The sequence below is a fragment of the Pongo pygmaeus genome, chromosome X (assembly GCF_028885625.2).
Source record: "Pongo pygmaeus isolate AG05252 chromosome X, NHGRI_mPonPyg2-v2.0_pri, whole genome shotgun sequence".
Classification (NCBI taxonomy): domain Eukaryota; kingdom Metazoa; phylum Chordata; class Mammalia; order Primates; family Hominidae; genus Pongo; species Pongo pygmaeus.
In genome coordinates, this window is record NC_072396.2 from 89671352 (window position 1) to 89696105 (window position 24754).

General features: G+C 35.2%; 1 protein-coding gene across 5 annotated transcripts in view; it reads right to left on the reverse strand.

Annotated features, from left to right (window-relative positions):
* Window positions 1–557: 557 nt before the first annotated feature.
* The window catches only part of CHM (CHM Rab escort protein), a 181126-nt gene continuing 156929 nt past the window's right edge, over window positions 558–24754 (reverse strand). For all 5 annotated transcript variants that reach the window (XM_054470660.2, XM_063660582.1, XM_063660583.1 and 2 more), the window contains 3 exons: window positions 18353–18451; window positions 12460–12620; window positions 558–4217 (listed from right to left, as the gene is read on the reverse strand). In XM_054470660.2, coding sequence (XP_054326635.1) covers window positions 4026–4217; window positions 12460–12620; window positions 18353–18451 — 452 coding nt within the window. In that variant the 3' untranslated portion in view covers window positions 558–4025. The remainder of the gene's footprint in view (window positions 4218–12459; window positions 12621–18352; window positions 18452–24754) is intronic.

Genomic DNA, 24754 nt, shown 5'->3' on the forward strand with positions numbered 1-24754 from the left:
AAAGTGTCAGTCTGCTTTAATTATTTGACTCAATAGCAAATCATAGTTTAGTGAATAATTTCTGCATAAAAAGAACATCAGCAGTCTCTTGTCTGTTGCAAATGAGTTGCTGGGGACTCAAACCCCTTAAAGAAAAACATTTCAGGTTCTCATTTACCAAGCAGATATGAAAAACCTTTCAGATTCTCATCATGTAAGTGAGATGTGAAAACAGTCTGTAGGCAATCAATCTTCTATAAATTCACAGCCCATGCCGCACAGCCTCTACAGCACTGATTCCAAACAGAAAAAGGTCTCATCCACGTTTGTTTGATATTGGCACTAATGTTGGCATCTAGAACAGTTTACAAAGTAGCTCATGCCCCTATATTATTTCATTGCTTTTCTCACAAACTTAGCACAGTTGGCAGATGCCTAAAAACAAAACCAAATATACAGCTTGACAATTAACTATTTACATACTAGACTAATATTAAAACATAAATCAGGTTAAAGGCAATCTTCAAATTCTTGGCATATATAAAAGATGCAAGTACTACAAAATATGACACCATGACTGAAAAGGATTTAAAAGTCTTTTATTTCCTCTGAAAACTTACTGTTAAAGTGTACAATTTGTGAATAATCATATATTCATGCTTTTTGAAATACATCTGAGTAAAAGACAAATTATTCAATATCAATAGCAGTAAATAACTTATTTGCAAGAAAATTATTACAATTCCTACTGTAAAGAATCACCAACCACTATTTAGCAATTAAATTTCAACAAATTTTCTTTGGAACTCTTTAGGACTTTAGACAAAGGCTACCAAGGCTGCCAATCCAGGTAACTATGGCAGTGACAGAAGTCAATCATTAATATTGCCATTATTTTAGACAAAGGGCTGACAATCTCAGAAACTAGTTCTAGAAATTATCATCAATGTGGCCATTTTACTGTGGACAAATAAATATTATGGGAGATAGGGAACTTGTTACTCCATTTTCCTATAGAAAAATATATAAATTGACCTTTTATATATACACAGGTATGTATACACACACAGTATATGTTTTTCTGAGCAGGCACACCAACTAGGAAACAATACAATAGCAACATAGGATTAGGTATTGGTTCTCATACTGGTCACTAAACTGAATGGTATTAATCATTTTTGGTTAATAAGAAGCATGCATAACTAAACAGTTTAAATACACGAATCAAAATTCTTTAATAGCATTTTTTGAAATTTTAAATTAGCTACTGAAAAATTTTATTAATATGACTTCAAGCTTAAGGTTTTATAACAAAAGATGTTTCTTTTTGATTTAAAACTATAAGAACAAATATTTATTTGCAGTAATTAGGATAGCTAAAAACAAAGCTCTAAGAATAATTTGTTACATTTTGAGGCAACAAGAAATATATAAAGTTCTTAAAGTCTTTTATCAGTTGTATGATATTTTAATCATCATGAATCATGTTCAGGAACTTTTAAACATTTCAATCATATTTAATAAATGACCTGAAAGAGAGATTCTGATGCTGGCTAATGGATGAAACAGGGTACAATAATGGACCACAAACTATCTCCTCCATTGTTCTACATATAGGCGGCTGCAGTAAGGCCAATAGAATTTTTGTGGTTATTCTAGGCCTACCCTGATTGTCTGTTTACATGAATGTGCATGCTGCATTCAAGCGGCCTTAACTCTAAGACCGTAACAGTACAATATCTTTATTGGCACGATTTACTGCAATTGTATTCAGACTCAATCGTCTCATCTACTGGAACCTTTTATAATATATTGCTGATATCCAGGGGCAAGGCCAATACCCGGTACATTAATAGGTATGTATTAGACATTGAGTGCATATGCCTCAGCTGGGTTTCAGGAAACATGATTTGATGTAAGAAAAATCGAATCCCTGTGACAAAGTAGGTTATAATGTGATCCTACTGTCCCTGATTTATGTGACATTATAAAAGGGGACGCGAGGGAAAGGGGACTAAAGAGATGGGGAGGGGCTGTACACTGGGAGGTAGGGATATGAGCAGCCTGAGAGGCCAGTAAGTTAAGTTCTTCCATTATTCTGGCTTGAACTATATCTGCAGTGGGTAGAAAGGTGAGGCAAGAGCTATATTCCTTGGTTCTTTCCATTTCCCATGAATCTGTGACCTCCCACAGCTGGCTTCCTTTAAGAACATCTCTGAAACCTGGTGAGGTCAGGGACCAGCTGCAGCTGAAGTATGTAAGAACTATGTACTTTACACTGGAGCCATGGCTTCCTGACAGACAATACAGGCCAGATGTTGTGGAAAAAAAAAAAAAAAAAAAAAAACCTAAATAGTTCATTTGTTTGTTTATTTACAGGCAATTATAAGTCTAAATTATTGCTCAAATAAAGTAGACCATCAGAGCTTGGCCATTTGAGAAAATTTAAATATAGGCAACGTCACTGCAGCTTGGTTTGCTGCCTATGTACAGCCCTAACTTTTTTTTTTTTTTTTTTTTTGAGACAGAGTCTTGCTCTGTCACCCAGGCTGGAGTGCAGTGGCAAAATCTTGGCTCACTGCAACCTCCGCCTCCCTGGTTCAAGTGAGTCTGCTACCTCAGCCTCCAAAGTAGCTGGGATTACAGGTACCCACCATAACACCCAGCTAAAATTTTGTATTTTTAGTAGAGACAGGGTTTCGCCATGTTGGCCAGGCTGGTCTCGAACTCCTGACCTCAAGTGATCTACCCACCTCAGCCTCCCAAAGTGCTGGGATTACAGGCAGCCCTAACGTTTTTATGTAGAGTACATAATAGGGCTTACCAACTGTCATACACAATTTGGAGTCCTTGGTGGTTGCAGGTTTACCTACCAGAAAAGGAATAAAACAATTTATAGAGTGTTTTCCTTAGTAATATTTCAAAACCACAATTCTACTTGTTACTATTTTTACTGGTCTGTAAGACTATAAAATACTACTTTAAAAAAGAAATTTTCATTTAAAAAGCTTAATGCAATAAAAACACTGTGATCTATTTTGTTTGGAAGTTGACTGATAGCAAGCAATTATTTCCTGCGTGAGACTTTTGAGATTCATCAAGTCAATGGGAAAATTCTAAAACAATTTTCTTCTGGCAAACCCATTCTAAATATGGCATTGCATTTGTCTTCATAACCATTCTCATATAGTAGGCATAGTAATACTATTTCCACTTTATATATGGAGAAACATAGGCTCAGAAGTTAAACAATTTACCAAATATCATCAGTAGGACAGCCAGGATTAAATTAGGTCTGTAGACAATTAGCCTAATGCTCTAGTTACTTGACAGACAGAACATCCAAATACCAATGAGCCTATCCACACCTTTCCTTCCATTCTTTCATTTCTTCATTACTGACCTTTCCCAATATGTAAATAATTTACAAACAAATAATCACTACTGATACTAAAAAACACTACTGACTTGTTCGTAAAAATGTCTAAACACCTTTATATTAGCATTTTCAATGATTCTCAACATAGAAAGCAAAACAAACCTGTATTCCAAATACAGGCTTCTATGTAGATCATGATACTTTAAGTTTTTCTATCTGTTTTTATCATTATGTTATGATGCTCTTGTCCATAAAGAAAATATAATTCAAATAACCAAAGAAAATACGTGAGCTGGTTCTGAAAATGTGACTTTCAAACAAAGATCCAAAGTGGTAAGCAAAATTGTCCTAAGACCATGGAATTATTAACAATGCATAGGATCACTTTCATATCCACAGTTACATTCCTGAGAATCAACTGATTTATAATTTTCATCTGCTAGTCACGTGAGTTTGGTATTTAAAATGAGCAAGTCAATGTGCTTTATAAGTGTTGTGTGTTCTTGGAATGTCCTCTATAAGGAAAATCCCCTTTTGGATTTCTATTACCTATTTTGCCTTATAATTGCTGCTGCTTTCTAACATTTCTCAAACAGTCCTTCTATCAAGTAGACTCTGAGACCAGTCGAAATTTCCAAAGTTGGGTATCCAGTTTGGTGTATATCCATTATTCAGAGGACTCCTCTAGGTTTCCAAGGTTTGTGCTTTCCTCGAAAGTCTCTGAGTTAGCCTCTGGTATGGCAATGGATTCTGAAGTCTCTGGCTGTAAACCGTCTCCATCAAGGACAATGTCTTCAGGATTTGGTGGAGGGGGACAGAAATCTTCATTGGGGCAGATTTCCTGGAAAAGTGTTTCAGCCTGGCCAAGGAGGAAAAGATAAAATCGTTTTTGGAAATCGGTTTAAAATGTGTGTGCATTTCTGGCATTAACTAAAAAAAATTAAGTGTTTTATCCTTAAAAATTTGCTTAAACAGGTTACAGTACTTTATCAGAATACACGAACTTCTGTAAGTCTGTTTTCAGAATTCTATGACTTCTCCCTTTAATTCTATACATGTATTCAGGTCCACTCTTCAAGGATGGCAGTACCTCATCAGGTTCATTATCAAGTGTTCAGATTGTTGAGAACTGAAACACATTCATTCTATATATCAATAGAAATACAATTTCCTTAATATTGTTTATATGATTTCTTATAGAGCCTTGATATGGTTTGGTTCTGAGTCCTCACCCAAATCTCATCTCAAATTGTTATCCCCACGTGTTAGGGGGTGATTAGATTATGGGGGCAGCTGTTCCCATGTTGTTCTTGTGATAGTGAGTTCTCAGAATATCTGATGGTTTAAAAGTATTTAGCAGTTCCCCCTTTTCTCTTTCTCCTGCCACCATGTAAGATGTGCCTTGCTTCCCCTTCACCCTCCGCTATGATTGTAACTTTCCTGAGGCCTCCCCAGCCATGTGGCCTTGTGAGTCAATTAAACCTTTTTTGTTTACAAATTACCTAGTCTCAGGTAGTATCTTTACGGCAGTGTAAGAGGCACTAACACTAAGAATTGGTACCAGGAGTGGGGTACTGCTAAAAGATAACCTGAAAATGTGGAAGTGACTATGGAATTGGGTAACAGGCAGAGGTTAGAACAGTTTGGAGGGCTCAGAAGACAGGTAAATGTGGGAAAATTTGGAACTTTCTAGAGACTTGTTGAATGGTTTTGGCCAAAATGCTGATAGTGATATGAACAATGATGTCCAGACTGAGGTGGCCTCAGATGGAGATGAGGAACTTATTGGGAACTGGAGCAAAGGTGACTCTTGCTATGCTTTAGCAAAGAGACTAGTGGCATTTTCTCCCTGCCCTAGAGATCTGTGAAACTTTGAACTTGAGAAAGATGATTTAGGGTATGTGGCAGAAACAATTTCTAAGCAGCAAAGCATTCAAGAGGTGACCCGGCTGATTCTGAAAGCACTCAGTCATGTGTGTTCACAAAGAGATGGCTTCACATTGGAACTTACGTTTAAAAGGGAAGCAGAGCATAAAGGTTTGGAAAATTTGCAGTCTGACCATGTGGGAGAAAAGAAAAACCCATTTTCTGGGGAGGAATTCAAGCTGGCTATAGCAATTTGCATAAGCAATGATAAGCCAAATGTCAATAGACAAGACAATGGGGAAAATGTCTCCAGGGCATGTCAGAGATCTTCCCTAGGAGGAAAAATGGTTTCGTGGGCTGGGTGGGCCCCACTGCTTTGTGCAGCCCTGGAACATGGTACCCTACATCCCAGCTGCTCCAGCTCCAGCCATGGCTAAAAGGAATAAAGGTACAGCTTGGGCTGTTGCTTCAGAGGGTGCAAGCCCCGAGCGTTGCCAGCTTCCGTGTGATGTTGGGTCTGAGGGTGCACAAAAGACAAGAGTTGAGGTTTGGGAGCTTCTGCATAGATTTCAGAGGATGTTAGGAAACGCCTAGATGGCCAGGCAGAAGTCTGCTGCAGGGGTAGAGCCCTCATGGAGAACCTCTGCTAGGGCAGTGCTGAAGGGAAATGTGGGCTTGGAGCCCCCACAAAGAGTCACTAGTAGGGAACTGTTTAGTGGAGCTGTAAGAAGAGGGCCACTGTCCTCTAGACCCCAGAATGGTAGCTCCACTGACAGGTTGCACCATGCACCTAGAAAAGTCACAGGCACTCAATGCCAGCCCGTGAAAGCAGGCACAGTGCCTATGCCCTGTAGAGCCACAGGGTTGGAACTGCCCAAGGCTGTGGGAGCCTAGCCCTGGTATCAGCATGGCCTGGATGTGAGACATGGAGTCAAAGGAGATTTTGGAGCTTTAAGATTTAATGACTGCCCGGCTGGGTTTTGGACTTGCATGGGGCCTATGGCCCCTTTGTTTTGTCTTCTCCCATTTGGAATGGGGACATTTACCCAATGCCTATACCCCATCGCATCTTGGAAGTAACCAACTTGCTTTTGATTTTGCAGGTTCATAGGCAGAAGGGACTTGACTTGTCTCAGATGAGACTTTGGACATGGACTTTTGAGTTAATGCTGGAATGAGTTTTAAGACTTTGGAGGGCTGTTGGGAAGGGATGATTGGTTTTGAAATGTGAAAAGAACATGAGATTTGGGAAAGGTCACGGGCAGAATGATATGGGTTGGCTCTATGTCCCCACCCAAATCTCATTTGCAATTGTAATCCACAAGTATTAGGGAGGGACTGGTGGGAGGTGAATGGATTATGGGGGCAGTTTTCCCCATGCTGTCCTCGTGATAGTGACTTCTCACAAGACCTGATGGTTTAAAAGTGTTTGGCAGTTCCCTCTTCGCCTTCTCTCTCCTGCTGCCATATAAGACATGCCTTGCTTCCCCTTTGCCTTCCACCATGATTTTACATTTCCTTAGGCCTCCCCAGCTATGAGGAACTATCAGTCAATTAAACCTCTTTTGTTTATAAATTACACAGTCTCAGGTGGTATTTTTATAGCAGTGTGAGGACAGACTAATACAAGCCTACATGTGATACTGGTATAGTCTAATTTAGCATATAGTAATTTTAACAAGTCACTGTTCAAATGAAGAAAACTCTTCACTGTTTGTTCAACTATTTGCTTTTTGATATAATTCCTATTCCCTGGACTTTAAGGACTATAGCACTTGTTTAAGCTCATGGGTTTTGAAAAATACTGACTCAGTAAAATACTCAGTAAAAATACTGGCTCTACAATTTAGCAGCTATGTGATTTGGGGAATGCTTTCTCAATTTCTGAGCTTTGGCTTCCTTATCTATAAAATATCAGAGATTAAGCTGACATATATGATAGCTATTTTCATTATTACTAATAATAACATAAGTAAAAATGTCAAGATTTAAGCTGAACTTATTAGTATGACAGGGTAACAGAATAAAAAAACTTCAAGGGTATGTTTCTGGACACGCCAATTACTATAGACAATTTAAGTTTTTAAATACTTAATTGACAAAAATTATATATATTTAAGGTGTACAAGGTCACTTGATATACACTGTGTAATGATTACCACAATTAAGTTAACACGTCCATCACCACTAATAGTTACCACTGTGTGGGTGTGTGTGTTTGTAGTAAGAATACTTAAAATCTGCTCTCTTGTCAAATTTGAATTGAAGAATCCTGTCATTTATGACAAGATAAATGAACCTGAAGGACATTATGCTAAGTGAAATAAGCCAAGCACAGAAAGATAAATACCACATGATCTCACTTACATGTAGAATCTAAAAAAGTTGAGGGTGGTTGCCAGGGGCTGGGGAGTGAAGAGCTGTTGGTTTAAGGGTATGAACTTTCAGCTATAAGTTCTGGGGATCTAATGTACAGCATGGTAACTATAACTAACTGCATTTTTTATTATGGCTATTTGGAAATTAAACATTACAGATGCCTGTCTTTGCTCTCCATCCCGGGAACTCACCATACTCCTTTGCTAGAGACACGCAACCCCTGTAGAAGCAGGACCTAGGTCAGACAAAGCCATTACCTCATACTTCTGTTCCCCTAATGGTCTTTTTGTCTTACATCTCTATCTTTACTATCTGTAAAAGTTCTCCCTCCCTCCCTTTTAGCCTTGGCATGCAAACAATCATCAAATTCTATCAATTTTATCTTCTATCTCTTAACTTCATCTGTTCCTTCCCCACTGACATAGCCCAGACATGCACCATCTTTCAACTAGACAACTACAATAGCCTCAGAATTGGACTGGTCTCCTTGCCTCTAGAGTTCCCCCATATAATCCATCTCCATGCCATCCTCAGATGGGTCAATGGAAAATAAAATTCTGTTTATTCCATTTTTGGGTTAAAATTCTTCAATGACTCCCCATCACCAATAGGATAAAATCCAAGATCCCTACTATAGAAAATAAAACCCTTCAGGCCTACCTTCTCTGATCTTATCATATACCACTTCATCTAGCCTCCATCTCTCAGACTTCTTGATTTACTAATACCTGTTTATTTGTATGAAACAACACACCATGATATTTATCTTTTACATCCTGGGCTGGTACCAGTGTTATTCTTCACACCCAGAATGTTTCAATTCTACTGTCTTTGATTTAGATGGAGAATTGCTACTCTTCTATTATACCCCTCTCTGTGAGGTTCTCTGACTCCTAGATTGGGCTCATTGCTCCTTTGTGTTATTTCTAGACTTTGGATATATTAGTACATATACCACACTACACTGTCATTTGTTTACATGCTTTTCTCCTTTACCTGACAGTGATTCCTCCAGGATGACAAATACTTTTAGTCAACTCTGGATCCTTAGTGCCTTGGCATAAAATAGAATGTCAGTAACATTTAATACAAATATTAAGTATGAATATAATAATAATTATTATTACTACTAATTCTTTTACTTCTTCTATGCTAGTTCCTCTGTGTTTGACAGCTTGTTTCCCTTTTGCCTCCTCCCCATAGAATAGCTTTTACCCTGAACTCCAGTCTCTGTGGCTGGATCCCACACCATATACTTCCATATATCTTGTCATGCACCGCCTACCTCCTAAGATTAGCAGCAGTTGCAGGTTGTCACACCACTCTTCCTTGTGTTCTACCTGCTTATGAAACTCCCACCTACAGCCCATCTGCCCTGGCCCTTGTTGATGCCAATTTCCAATAGCCGGACTCCAGCCCTTCCCAAATCTCTCCTCTCTCTAACTCCTGGAACCTCTTAGGGTCAACTGCCATGCTCTGGAAAGTGTATCTAATGCTTCTTAGTCTGCTACATTTTGTTTGCCAACTAAACCTAGTTCTAAGCACAGAATAGTTGATTGGCAACTTTTCATCCTCTTCACCTTTTTTAAGCCAGAAGTTAGCTCAAAGGGCAAAAAATTTCAGGTGGTTAAAACATTGGAAAGGGCTAATTATATTGTGACTTGGTGTCCTCACACTGGGAAGTACAGAGAGAACAAAGTGAATTATTTAAAATATTTCTATGTTTAGTTAACATACATCAACACAAAACAAAAATAAACATTTCATCAATATAGTACTTTAATGTTTTTAGGATGTATGCCTACTCATAAACCGAAAGTAGCATATAACACTGGGTGAGTGTACAAGCACTGGGATCCAAAAGAGTTGAGTTTAATTCTTGGCTCAAGAACTTACTAGCTATGGGACCTCTGGACAAGTTATTTAGCCCCTTCAGGACTTAGCTTCCTTATCTATAAATGGGGATATCATAAATACTTATCTCGTAAGATTGTTTTGAGGACCAAATAAGATAATATATATGAGATGCTAAGGATAGAATCTGACACACAGAAAGTGCTCAAATGAATGGCAGCTACAGAAAATATGACATCTAAAATTGCCCTCTCTCTCTCAAAGGCATGAGAAAACAAATGGCACTACAGTATGTGACCAACCTGATAGTTCAATCTATACAGCTAGCTCTCAACTTAATAATGGGCTGTATATCAAACGTCGTAAGTGACTGGCTAATCTGTCCATAAAACAATGCTCTAAATGGTGGTTAAGTTGCCTGCCCAGCCCAACATCACCCAATTTAACTCATTTTATACTTGAAATAAAATACAAAGAGTATGGTACTATTTATTCTTATTCCCATGGTAGTGACATCTCCTAGAGGGTGGGGCTCCTGAAGGAGTGAGCTATCAATGTCTTGGGAATGAGGACTATGGAACTGTCCAGCAGTACGTTTGGGTAAATGGTACACAACATCTACCAAGAAAAGAGATATATCAGATGTCAGTTTCAGAAAAATAAAAACAAAACTGAAATACAAAAATGAGCAAGTCATAGAAAGAATCACAACTATCACTTAGGTTGGTATTGCGGTGGCAATAGAGAATGTCTTGGAGGCCAGGAGCACACAATTTGAACTTGTGGGTATTAAAGACAGATCACTTTACGTTTTCGGTGCATCTTCAAATCATAAATAGTTCCCTATGAACACAAGAGTGTCAAGTTTACATTACTCAACCTCTATACATTTTACAAATAAGAAAAGATGTAAACCTGCCAACTGGTAAAATGAAGTATTTAATTTGTTTTATAAAAATGAAGAAATCGGGCTGGGCGCGGTGGCTCACGCCTGTAATCCCAGCACTTTGGGAGGCCGAGGCGGGTGGATCTTGAGGTCAGGAGATTGAGACCATCCTGGCTAACACGGTGAAACCTCATCTCTACTAAAAATACAAAAAATTAGCTGGGCGTGGTGGCAGGCGCCTCCCAGCTACCTGGGAGGCTGAGGCAGGAGAATGGTGTGAACCCAGGAGGCGGAGTTTGCAGTGAGCCGAGACTGCGCCACTGCACTCCAGCCTGGGTGACAGAGCGAGACCCTATCTCAAAAAAAAAAAAAAAAAGAAGAAGAAATCTGCATGGGCTTGTGTTGTCTACACAAGCAAAGTCTAGGTGATATTCTGAGAGCTTTTATGGATAATCTTCATTTGGAAAATACCAATCACCAGAAATCACCAATTAGTGATTGACATTAATTACAGGCTGATACACAGGAATTAGCATGCAGTTTATCTGAATACACAAGCTATTCATAAATATTGTCAATGCTCTTTGAAGTAGGCATTATAATATTTCCCCCAAAATTGATGAGATTAAAAGCTATACAACAAATTTAAAACTGCTTACATTTAATAGCATATATTAATTAGCACCAAAATTAGCACTATACTGTTTTCTACTGTATAGCATGTTACCTCTGAAGATTATCTTCTTGAGAAGCAAATTACCTCATGATAAAATTATCCCTCAATTATCTTCTAGCATGCAGTTTAGATGTTTAGATTACATTAGTACTTGTATTATAAGACCTTACTTAAATTTTTTTGGTTAAAAAATACCAAAAGTTCATTCAGGGATAAAAATGACCTAAGCTACCTTGCTAAAAACTTGTTGGCAATTTCTACTTGCAAAAAATTAGAACATCAAAGTAAAAATGACTTGATCATTTCAAGCTATAAATGTAGATCTTCAGCCATCTTGGGTTCTCATTAAACTAACAGAATGAATGATGGATGAGAGATGTGACTTCCTACTTTTGTTTGGTGTCACTGGCTGAATATGATTATCCAGGATCACCATCAGGCACTGAAAAAAATACACAAGAATTCTAGAAAAAAACTGCAGATGTCTGTATCCTCATGATAGACATAGCTTTGCTACTATGACTCAAAATTAGATTACAGGCTCAACCAGGACATTTGCTACTATAAGATCCTTGCCACTGGCGGGAATGAAAGTTCCATCTGTGGTCTTAGAACAATGTTAAATTACCCATTTATTGACTTAATGGACAGATGTGCCAGTTCTACCTGTGAAAAGTTTAGAAATGTGTCTCAAAAAATATTTTCTGTTTGTTTTTGTCCTGTCCAGGGCAAAGACGTATATTTATATATACATATCAATATTCAGCTTAATGGAATCATGGCTCACTTTCAGCAGCTCGTATCAAACTGTGCCTCTTCATAGCCCTGACCAGGATGGCTATCACAAACTTCCACCTTACTTTACAATAGACCTCAGCAGCAGTAATGGTAGCTCCTGGGACAGGAATTTGTGTCAAAACATAAATGGAATCAAGTTAACTATGTAAAACTACGCTATAACTTATTTTCTATGATTAAAAAATGCATTAAGACTACTGTAAAATTAATTTTATAAGCCTTAGTAGTTACAACCTTCTTGAAATGACTGTTTACCAAGAAAAATAATTTATGTATTTCAAAATAATATAGCAATCGTCCAACTGTTTAAGTTAGAAACAATGTTTCTTTAAAATATTGGCATTATAAATTCTTATTTATGAATATGTATTTTTAGCATCTTCTATCCTCATTCCCACGATGGAACTCATAAAAAATCCCTGTAACTCAACATTTTATTCAAGAAAGTGAAAATACCTGATCCTGTATTTAAAGTATATTTAAAGTAGCTTTGTAGGTCATAGAAAAAACTTTTAGGGCAAATTACAGAAATGGTATTACTGAGAGATGCTTTTCTAGACTTTTCTCTCCTCCCAGAGGAAAAAATATTTCCCAACCACACCAACATTTTAATACAAAACTGAGAAACATCAAGAGCCTTACCTGTTTGACTGCGTTATCATTTCCTAAACCACAATCTGGGCCAGAGCAGACATAAACGTTGGATGGTAAATCATTATAACAGCTCCTGCTGATGTCTGACGAATCTCTCATATTGAAGTAAAGAGCCCACAGAATTCTTGGCTTTTCTACTTGTTCATTTTCTAAATATAGAAATAAATTTTATTTACATTCTAAAATACAATATGCTTGTCAATTACTACACTGTGTAGCCTATTACCGATTAAGCCATGACTAGACATTGTAGTAAATCAGAGCTTCGTATGTAAACAATTAGTAAATTTGCATCTACACACTCTATTTTGATTAGTAAGTTAATTAGATTTTACTCCAATCATGCTCCTTTGGACTTCTATTACTTCTTCTCACTAGTATCAAAGGGTTTATGATCACATTTATCCTTAAATTTTCCCTATAAAGAGAGAAGATAACATAAATTGATTTCCTTATGTTTCAAATGGACAAACCAACTTGATAAATTATATAGTAATTCAATAGTATATACACATGAAATATCCAGGATAAGCAGGAAGTGAGTTAGTAGGTTACCTAGGGCTGAAGGAAATTGGGGGCAAATGGGAGGTGATCACTAATTGGTATGACATTTCTTTTGGGGGGATGGAAATGTTCTAAAACTGATGGTGGTGATGTTTGGACAATTCTACAAATATGCTAAGAGACAATGAATTGTACACTTCAAATGGGTGAATCATAAGGTATATGAATGATATCTCAATAAAGTTATTATTAAAAAAATAGTAAATACAGGGTTAAAACTTTGTTGTCCTAACTCACATCCTAATGTTTTGTCTTACTGGATTAAAAAATTAATGACAACCAACAAATATCAAAAATGAAGTCATAACAGTGAATGCCATTTTGAGCACATGTTCTCTCATTTAGGAGCATGTGTCTATTATGCATGTTAGGCATTGAGCTAGGAGCTGGGGATATACACATGAAGTAGACTTAGTTCTTACTCTCCTTCCTTGTTTTTGGTTCCCTAATATAGGGCCTAGCACACGACAGATGCTCAGTAAATAACTTCTGAATTGATGTTATTGTATTTTCAGGTATGATCAAAGTACGATGTGCTTATAAAAAGGTCCAACATTATTAATCTCAATGCATAAAGCCTATTTCTTGCTAATTTGATAATCATTTATTTGCCTCTCCTCTTTAAAATTGTTATAATTAAATTTTCTTTGTTTGAAAACATAAAATATTGCTGCTGATACATTTCATTGACTAGATAGAGATTTCTTTAGCCTGAATCTGAACAAAAGTTCAAATTTTGTACAATAATAATGAATGTTTATGAAGATTTCCCAAGACCATGAGGCACCTCATGAATAATAAAGGAAATGCTAAAGGCATAATTATCTCATTAATTACTATTATTTAATTGGTAATCAATGTAGAGAAATCTTCACCTAATAGCAGTATTCAATTAACAAGAAAGCCCTATTTCCCACATCAGGATAAACAGGATTTTATTATATTTAATTTACAGTATCTCCACTATAAGAACACCAAATAAGTTATTTTCCTAGTTCAGCCTGAATAATCCATAATTATTAGTGGAACAGGATGAAGAAACTGAGTGGAAGAAGTGATCTCCTAAGATGCCCCTTTCTAGTGCTAAGATCTACGAATCATCTAAGATATCACCAACTTCACGTAGGAACATATTAGGTGGCTAAATCTATTGACAAAATAAAGGAACATAAGGAATTCATATTTTATAGCTAACATCATATGGCTCTTAGTAAACTGATTAATGAGTTTAGTTACATGAATCTTATGGGAAGATACTTAAATGTATCTCCTATGATTTGGGATACCAGACTTGGGGAGCACTGCTAACAAGTGGGCTAAGGTCTGGAAAGTCTTTAATATTGCCCAGCCCATTTCTAAGCATATACTAGGAGAGCTTATCTTGTATCTCATTAAACATCCAGCTCAAAGGAACACTTCACTTAATAAACGTTGGAGGAAATGAATAATCCAATAGATTTAAACTAATTTCATAGAGGTTGCGCCTTTGAAAAGAAACCATGAGGAAGGTGAAAAACTGACATAGGCTGAAGATAAATGCTCTGGATACAAGGGCATTATCAGGCTTTGACCTTAAAACTTTAAAGAGATATATAATTGCTTCATCTTTCTTTGAGGTCAGCTGGAAGGCAAAGAGATAGCTAGAAAAATAATATGCAGTTGTGAAGTACAAAACTGTCAAAAAATATTAAAATTGCTGAGCTTTGGCTAGGAGTGCATCACAAGTTGCCAGGGGTAGAACTGGTTTTCTGTAGTAGCTGATTTCATTCAATTTGATAGTAAGAAGGACTAAAGATGTAATAGGTAATTTAGAATAGGATCTTGGGCAAATTAAACTGGAGTAAGTGTAGAATCGGGTAGGTAGAAGAAAAGCAACTATAGCACAACAATAACAAGAAAGCAAGAAATGGTGTCTACAGCTGCATGCCATGTTTAGGGATAGAGTAAACTATGTTAGTAATACCAGCAGAGTGGTGGAGACTGTCATAGCCCTGACTGAGTCTGGATACAGCACACACAGAAAGGAATTAAGACATTTGCTTTCACAGCCCAACAATTACTTAACACACTAGCTATGGACTTTAAACTACACCTATAAGGGAAATTTCTGTTTTTTTAGGCAGTGTTGCTCTTTGAGATAGAAAATGAGTGAGACGCTTCACTGACAATATGATTCTATACCTAGAAAATCCTAAAGACACCATCAAAAGGCTCCTTGAATTGATAAACGACTTCAGTAAAGTTTTAGGACACAAAAATCAGTAGGATTTCTATACACTAATAACAATCAAGCAGAGAGCTAAGTCAAGAATGCAGTCCCATTTACAATGCCACAACAAATTTTTACAAGTCATGTATCTGATAAGGGATTAATATTCAGAATATGTAAAGAACTCCAACTCAACAACAACAAAAAATCCAATTAAAAAATGTGCGAAGGAAATGAATAGATATTTCTCCAGAGAAGACAGACAGATGGCCAATAAGCTCTTGAAAAGATGTTGAACATCACTAATCGCTGGGGGAGAAGCAAAGCAAGACTACAATGAGATACTACTTCACACGTACTAGGATGGCTACTATATAGATTTTTTTTAAAAGGTGACTAGGCTGACTTTCACTGAGGATTATGAAGCACAGAGAATGTAGAATTCAAATACAAACAAAAAGAAAAAAGCCCAAATAATGTTATTCCTTTGGTACATGTTTTAAACTAAAATATTTACAATGCAGTAAAGCGTAAGGTATTATATGAATGTCAAATAATCAAAACATAATACTAAAAGCCATCAATCTGTGAAAACAGGGGCTTCTCCTACAGAGAAGAATGTGCTTTAATGTATTAAAAGTTCATATTGCTCATAAAGTTCCTTCTTCCTCATTTAGGCAGGAAAATGAATTGAGTTCTCTTCTCCAGGTGACTTTGCCTCTTTGACCTGCCATGGCCCAGTGCTCACTTTATCTGGTGATTCATTTTCAATAACTCCAACAGTATTTGTTCTGACATTTTAATTAAAATATGACCACTACCTCATCCTGATGATAAAAAGGCCTATGTGTCAGTGAAAACTAGCTTTTCAGTGCCTCAGTGCACCTGAGGACCCTTCTGAGCACATAGTTCTTACCAAAGAATTCCTCTCAGGTTCTAAACAATACATCATTTCAAAATGGGATCACTTTAACTATTAAGATTAATGTTTAAAAATCTAAAATGGATAGAGGATGCTAAGTAATGAACATGTAATTTCCCCCAGCTTGATTTTTTTTAAAGAAAATTAAATGCATTTAAAAAGTGAAGAGTAATGATATGATTCATATTTAGTGCATTGAGACTACTACACAATGAAATTACAACATAAGAATTATTTAAAATTTCAGAAATAATTAAGAAACTCAGGGTTTCTACACAAAGTATAGTTGTAGTTAAAGCCAAAAGAAAAAACTATGACTCCATATTAGATTTAGGAATATTATCATGTATTTTACCTTGGCAATCAAATTTTTAATAATCTAAACATTTATATGATACTTTCCAATAAAGAAAATACATAACTTACAAATTAATACATTATAACTAAAATAATTTAATTTGTAAAATAACTCCCAAACTAAAGTGAAGTTTTCAAAGACTTTATTTGGGTAGCTCCCAAAAAATATAATTGATATTAGCCTCTGAGAACATAATAGGTTCATTATGTTAAGTGAAATAAGCCAGGCACAGAAAGACAAACTTAACGTGTTCTCACTCATTTGTGGGAGCTAAAAATTAAAACAATGTAATTCATGGAGACAGAGTGTACAATGATGGTTATCAGAGGCTGGGATGGGTAATGGAGAAGGAAGAGGGAAAAGTGGGGATGGTTAAAGGGTGCAGAACATAAATAGAATGAATAAGATCTAGCATTTGATAGCACAACAGGGTGAGTATAGTGAACTTTAAAAATAACTAAAAGAGTATAACTGGAATGATCGTAACACTGAGAAATGATAAATGCTTAAAGTGATGGGTATCCCATTTACCATGATGTGATTACTCCACATTGTATGCCTGTATCAATATATCTCATGTACCCAATAAATATATACACCTAGTATGTATCCATAAAATTAAAAAAAATTAAAGAACAGTTTGCCTTCTTATGTAAATAAACTCCCCTCTATGCACTATCTCTGCATTAAGAAAATAAGCAACCCACATAGGAAATGAGCTGCAAGGAAACAGAATAGGTATGAGTAAATAAATGGTTGCATGAACAAAAGTAACATGCAAAGAAAATAAAGATATATAAATCAATGGAAGAAAATGATCAAGATTCAAGTGCACATGCAAATCCTACAATAAAAATCACCTTCACTTCATATAAAAGAAAATGCAAAAGGCTTCTTTTATCATTTACACAGAAAATATGCCAAATTTTCTCCATTCACAGCTGCAAGTGCTACCCTATTATGTAGGGGGAAAGTTTTAAAATGTGTTTCCCCCATGAATAAGTAGCATATACACTTTTGGGAGTTAAATATTAAATCACTAGCACACTATGTATTAAAAGACTATCAGAGGCTGGATGCAGTGGCTCACGCCTTTAATTCCAGCACTTTGGGAGGCTGAGGTGCGTGGATCACCTGAGGTCAGGCGTTCCAGACTACCCTGGCCAACACGGGAAAACCCCGTCTCTACTACAAATACAAAAATCAGCTGGGTGTGGTGGCACTCGCCTGTAGTCCCAGCTACTCAGGAGGCTGAGGCAGGAGAATTGCTTGAACCTGGGAGATGGAGGCTGCAGTGAGCCGAGACCCCACCACTGCACTCCAACCTGGGCGACAGAGTGAGACTCTGTCTCAAAAAAAAAAAAAAAAAAGACTATTAGATAGGAAAGGATTTCTACATCTGCCAATTAATATTTTGTTAGTTGAATCTTTTTTCCTTAAAGGAAGATACATTTTTCTGATAAAGGAATATACGCTTTTTGTACAACACTTGTAAAATAAAGAAAATTATAAGGAAAATTGCCCATAATCCCACCAAAATTAACTGATTTTCTAACAATCCTTTTTCGGTGTAACTATACATATAAATGTATATTTTTGTGCTTTTTTTTTGTGTGTGTGTATGATGTATATATTTCCTTTAACATTGTAGAGTGAACATTTTCCCACATGTTTAGGCAGACACTGTGCTCAACCATCTTACCAAAACATGTGAATTGTTGAATACATCCCATTTCAGTTCAGGTTGCAGAAACTTTCATGATATATCTAAGAAGATTATGATGGTTACATTACCTTTCCATCATGACTCATCAATTATTTTTCTTACCTATCTCCATTTCAGTATATGGAATAAACAATTTCTGCACAACTGGTTCTAAATCTTCTCTTGCTGTTTTAGAAGATGTGCAAGTCAAATGAACCAAATCTGTTAAAAAAAAAATGTTTGAGTTCCTTCTCATCACAAATCTATTTTACTCATACTTAAGGCATTAAGCTGGTATTATGGATCATGGTAGTTACAACATTTGTTAACTAACAGCTAAAGGAAGTACCCAACAAGTACCCAATAAGTACCAGTTGATGTTAATTTGATAAAACAGAATAGAAAATCTTAGACAATCATTTATTCACAGAAAAGAGTTTGTTATACTTATGACATTCCTAAAGAATAACTGGGTAAAAAAAGGCTGAAAGTGAGGTATGTATTTACCTAAGAGAACACACTTCATATACTGCAGACAGAAAAACCCATTTATACATGTTTTGCTGATAAGTTAACAACAAATTATCTACTAATTACAGGGTTCTCTAAAAACCTTTTGGGAGAATCCTGCTGACTTAGTTAGAATCACACATACACTTGAAAGCACATAAAACAGCATAGGTTAAAACAGTCTATAATATTTTCAGGAATTTCAAATTACTTTCCTTTTGCATTTACAGAGTTATGGGGCCTGAATCTTGGAGAATGTTTATGTTGGAGAAAATCATGTACAAACAAGGCCCTTCATGGAAGTAAAATACTGTAGCCTAACTCCATTAAAACTCCTAAAGGCCTATGCACAAAGGTGAAGAAAGCTTAAAGAGTTCCGTGTTTTGCAATAAAGGAGTAAAGGGATCTCCAAATGAGAGAAGTTCTTATGGTCCTGTTATTTGGGATGAGATACAATAATGGCAGAAAGAATATATTAGAGAACAGTAAGTACCAGTACCGAGAAATTCCCCCCCCCATTATATTAGTAGGGGGAGAAAGATACACCCACTTCTCTTCCAATAGTTTATTTCAGACTACTAGAATTTTTTTTTTTTTAACTCCAGGAAGATAGTTCAAATTTTATCATGAAAGCCAATATCAGAATAAGATTCTCATTATCAAAATTTATTCTAAATTCAACTACTCTAAAATATATCTAAGCATAAATTGAGGGACTCTAATAACCATGGAACTAAAATCAAATGTTGTAGCTTTTTCCCTCCCAGGTCCACTAAAGGAAGTGTATTTTCGGATGGTTCCTGAATTACTTATGGACCAATAATAGGTCTACCTTATTTAAGCATTGTTTTTACATGAATTTAACAATGATTCTCATTGGTTCTGGGATACTGTAGGATGTATGGTACTAATTATTTCCAAAGATATAATGAGCTTCATAACAAAAATTATTTTGGTTAACTTTTTTCAAATGCTGTATAGCACTAGTTGGGATGAGACTTAATCCTCCTAGAAAATTACTGAAGTATACAGGGTATGCAATTACAAAGGTCAGTAATCCACAGGAGAGAATCTATCCTGTCTCTTATTTCAAAATCTCGTGAAATACCAATGCCCAAAGTTCTCAATTTTCCAGTTTTTTGTTTGTTTGTTAATGTTTATTAGGGAAAAGCAGATGAACCTGGATATAAATAAGTATATTTTGAAAAATATCTTAATGGGTAAACTATTGGTTCTTTTAAACAGGACATATATTTTAAAGAGATACGCTTAAGTTAGTATATCATTATATTTCTTAGCAATATAACAGAGAGTTCAGGTTATGCTAGGAAAAATGTCTAGCAGTGAAGTAAGATTATCATCTCATGATTAATGAGTTTTATAACAATTCTTACAAAGACATTCATAAGCTGAATTAGAATCCCTATACCTTGACTTTGCTTAGAGGCTACATTGTTAATTGATCTATTAATACAAATTTAAGGTATGAATAACTACTTTTTCCCCTTACCCTTCCTGCTTTTCCTGTTACCTAGGTCACCTTCTAGTATAGATTACTGAATTCATTTTGGTTCTCTTCAAATCAGAGATTGCTGATTGTGCTATTTTTAAAATTCATTGATTCTCAACATTTGTTTATTAATCTTAATATATCTTGTAAGTCCTTTCCAGGGGCAAGCTTTAGAGTCGATTTTTCTCCTTTTTGTTAAATACAACTTTTACTTAGAGTGGGTATTCAATAAATGTTTGTTAATTATAATTTGTCTCACTGTCACAGACAAACATTAAGTATTCCTGCGTATAAACAAATATGCATTCCCATACCAATAAATCTATGTGTACATATTCATGGGGAAATTCTGATTAGTTTCTTGTATAAAATGTGGGAAATCATCTGATTTACCAGGAAAGAGGAAATGGAAGTACCAACTGATAATCTCAAATTATTTAAATCTGTCTGAGAAATGCTTATAAACACATTAAGATATATCTATAAAATTCTCAAAATACATTTAAGAGAATATCTAGAGTTGACTGTACAACTAACATGCATGTGTTAGACACTATTTTAAGCATGCTACAAGTATTATTTCACTTTACTTGTGCAACAGCAAACTGTTATTCTCATTTTACAGATGAGAAAACAGGGATGGGGGGCTACGCAGATTTCCTAAAGTCATGCAATTAGTAGAAGGAAGAGCTGGGACTCAGAGCTCTAACTGAAGCCCATATGGCCTGCCTGCAGAGTGTCTGCCTTTAGTCACTAAATTATATTATGTGATTCTAATAATCTCCTGCAGAAGGCACAGTCAGTCACTTAAGTCAGCAGCATTCAAACTGGGATGTGTGTGAGGATACAAGAGGACTTTTCACAAGTTATATCACCTACAAGGGGGTTCTCATACAGATGCTCAGCTCCACCTCTCCTACTTCATTCAGTGACACATTTCAATAAATTTTACTTATTCTGTTTAATATTTACCAAAACTGTAATGTATTTATGACAGTTAGATTAATTCTGTAGAAATAATAATTGCATTAATTACTAAATCCAGAAGAAAATTTTAGATAATTAGAAGCTTATTGCCCTAGAAAGTTTCAAAAAAATTATATTTCCATTTATTTTTTTAAATGGGTGATGGGTATCAAATATCCCTGGTACTTAGATTCCACTGAATACATTTAAATGACTGATGTTATAGTTTTACTATAAGTCAATATTTAAGATGTTACAAATTATATTCTTTGCAATTATTTGACTCTTCTGATGAAAAACTGTGTATGTCAACTTGTAAAGGGTTCAAGGGATAAATGAACAAAAAGTCTGAAGACCTTAAGGGTGTAAGGTAAACTCAAAACCAAACATGTAGAACATGCTATCACATTTCTACTAAAATTCAATTATGTAAAATACTTCTTTGCATCTATGACTTTAATTCTTCTCCAAATAATGAACTTGCTCAATACAGGCCAACAACGAGCACAAATTAGATCATACAGGGCAAATGCTTTCCTAAAAGTATTACATTTCATTAGTACCAACTGACAACTATTACTAAGATTGTGGAAGACGCAACACAAGTGGAAACATTTCCCACAGGCACCATGTGAGATTATAACTGAACAAAAAAAAATTTAATATCTTTTTATAAACTATGCTCCTTTGACTTCATTTAGCAACTGCTTAAAGGCTTAATGAGCTAAAAATGGCCAAAGACTTAATGAAAAAATGTGTTTTCTATCACAATCCCTCTTTTGGCAATACACTTAGATTTGTATTGGCATTAAAGAAATCTTAGTGCAAAATAAGTTTTAATTTAGAAGTGAGAAGCAACTCAACACAAAACTAGAAATAACAACACACTTTCAGTTCTCCAAAACTGCCTTTGGAATGATGATCGCTCTTACGACTTGTTTTGAAACACATGAGAAGTAGGATTTCTACTCAGAATGTGCACAATAATGAGCACATTTAAAAGTAACAAGTCCAATGTACAGTAGCAGAGTGACATAGTATAGGATGATTACGTGGGTCTGGTATTACTTCAGCTCTCTATATCTACTTGGCCAAGTCAGTTTTTTTCTCCGGCTTCAGTGTCCTCATAATTAAAATGAAGGGGTGCAATTAGTCCATCTATAAGACCTCTTCTAGTCTCAAATTTACGAAGCTAATTCCTTACTCACCAGCTACAATTCTTTCAATGATGACAGATTTTAAATCAAAACGGATGGCATTACAAATGTGAATGTAAAACCTAAGTAAATGCTTGCTGTAAAAGGTAGGAAATCTATTCCTGAAACTTCTGAGGTTACCACATACAGCAGTCATTCACTCTATACAAGCAGGCAAAATTGTTCCAAATGCATTTAAAGAATCTTTATTTATAGGCTAGTCAGCAAGTAGGCTTTGCTGTATAACCTAACTAGAAATATGTAATTAATTTACATAGAGATCAATGTGGCTGGTAATGTATCTTTCATATAACAATAAGGCCACATGTAATTTATGTAATATAGCACAAATGAGGATATGACTGTATCAACAAAACAGAGAACCTCAGAGACACACTTTCCCTATGGTAGCAAGTAAGGAACTGAGTTTGATGATATATGACACACAATTTAATTTTTTAATTCAACTATGAAAAAGTCTATAGTCGGCTTATACTTTCTCAGTAGAATTTAAGAAAAAAACTCCAGAATGTCACCTTAAGATCAGGAAGGAAAATCAGTTTACATATAATAAAATCAAATCTTTGTTTTGTGATAATACTAATAATAATAATTTGAAATGTCACATTTTCAAAAAGCAAATGAAAAAGGCACTGATAATTGTTTTAAATCAATATCTAACTCATTTTTATAAAAGGTATATAGCATTTTAAAACTAGGGTCACAAAAGCAGAAAAAGTATATAAACCAGTACCTACATGAAATTCTAGATTATTACATATATCATATATATATTTCACATTATATATTCACAAATATATAATCATATCACAGATAAATAACATCCTGTAACGTCAAATCCCAGAATAAAACACCTGTTATTGCCTGATTAGTATGTACGAAAAAAATTAAAAATGTCTAGTGTATGAGTAAGTACTGCAAAGAACATGAAAATGAATGTCGAATGGAAGGGCTGCAAAGATAATGTTTTGTTCATTTACAAATGACTTTAAAAGAAAGTAAATCTCATATTAAATTCACTTAGGATATAAGATGAATAGAAATAAATATATTAGGTATGTCCTGAAAGATGAACTCTGTGAAAAAAAAATATGGCTTGTTTAGCTTTGAAAAACACAATAAACAAATACATTTCAGTTATTTAACAATCTCAGTAACTTGAACCAAATTAGCTGAGGGGAGGAAAATTTAAGAGGACTTATAGATTTTACAAAACATAACTCTACTACTTTAAAAAAAGATGCAATAACGATGCTAACCCAAAGTTGCTTAGAAAAACCCCTGCATTACTGGATAATCATGATTTCCTATCAGTCTATCAAAATATCAGCTTAAGTAACATTGATACTAATAACAGTCCTGAGGTAGATAGTATCATTATTCCTATTTCACAGATAGGAAAGCTGAGGCACAGAGAAATTAAGTAACTTGCCTAAAGTTAGTCAAGTAGTTAGTAAAAATTGGGATTTGAACCTAGCCTATGTTCTCCACCACTATATGGTAGTATGTTAATGAAATGTATCTCCCTTGTTTACTGAACTATTTATTTGCCTTTCAAGAACCTTTCATACATACTATTCCCATATGATGTGAAGGTAAATTTCAGTGGCATACGTATGGTTTTACAAATTCTAAATCAAACCAAATTTAAGGCAATGTGACATCTATGAAAAGTCATTAAAGAGAATAAAAAGTATAAGTGAACTCTGAGGTAGTTTTATGTCTTAAGCACATTCTTGAGCACACACTTAAGACTACATACAGTATAGCATTTGCATAGCACAGGATTAAAAATAAAAAGTGTAAAAAGTGTGATTTGTATAAAGAAAAAAGTGGTTGAGAAGTTGAAAACACTGAGAATTATACATTTTATCTTATTACACGACATCTAAAACATTAACATTTAATGTTTTATATATTATACACCACTGAAAGTGACACAGTAATTAAATAATATTTAATATAAAGTGCCACAGTATTAGTCAAACCTGATTAGTTGACACTAAAAATTCGCAAATTTCTACCCCATGCTCAATGGGAAGTAAAAGCTTGTGCTGATTTAAGAATGGATGAATTTGAGTAGCAGATACTGAAAAGAAGTGAAGATAAAATGAGTATCAGAATTAGTTAACAAGTGAATACTTAATATGTACTTAAAGACAACAACATAAAACCTTCACTAGTTAAGAGTAGAGTACCCGTGACAAATTTAAACTTCCTCATCTGCTTGGATTTATCTATGTGGGGAAAATACCTTTAAAATCAGTAATATTTTTCAAAGAAAAATACATCTTCACATATAGATGCTTATGGCTAATGAAT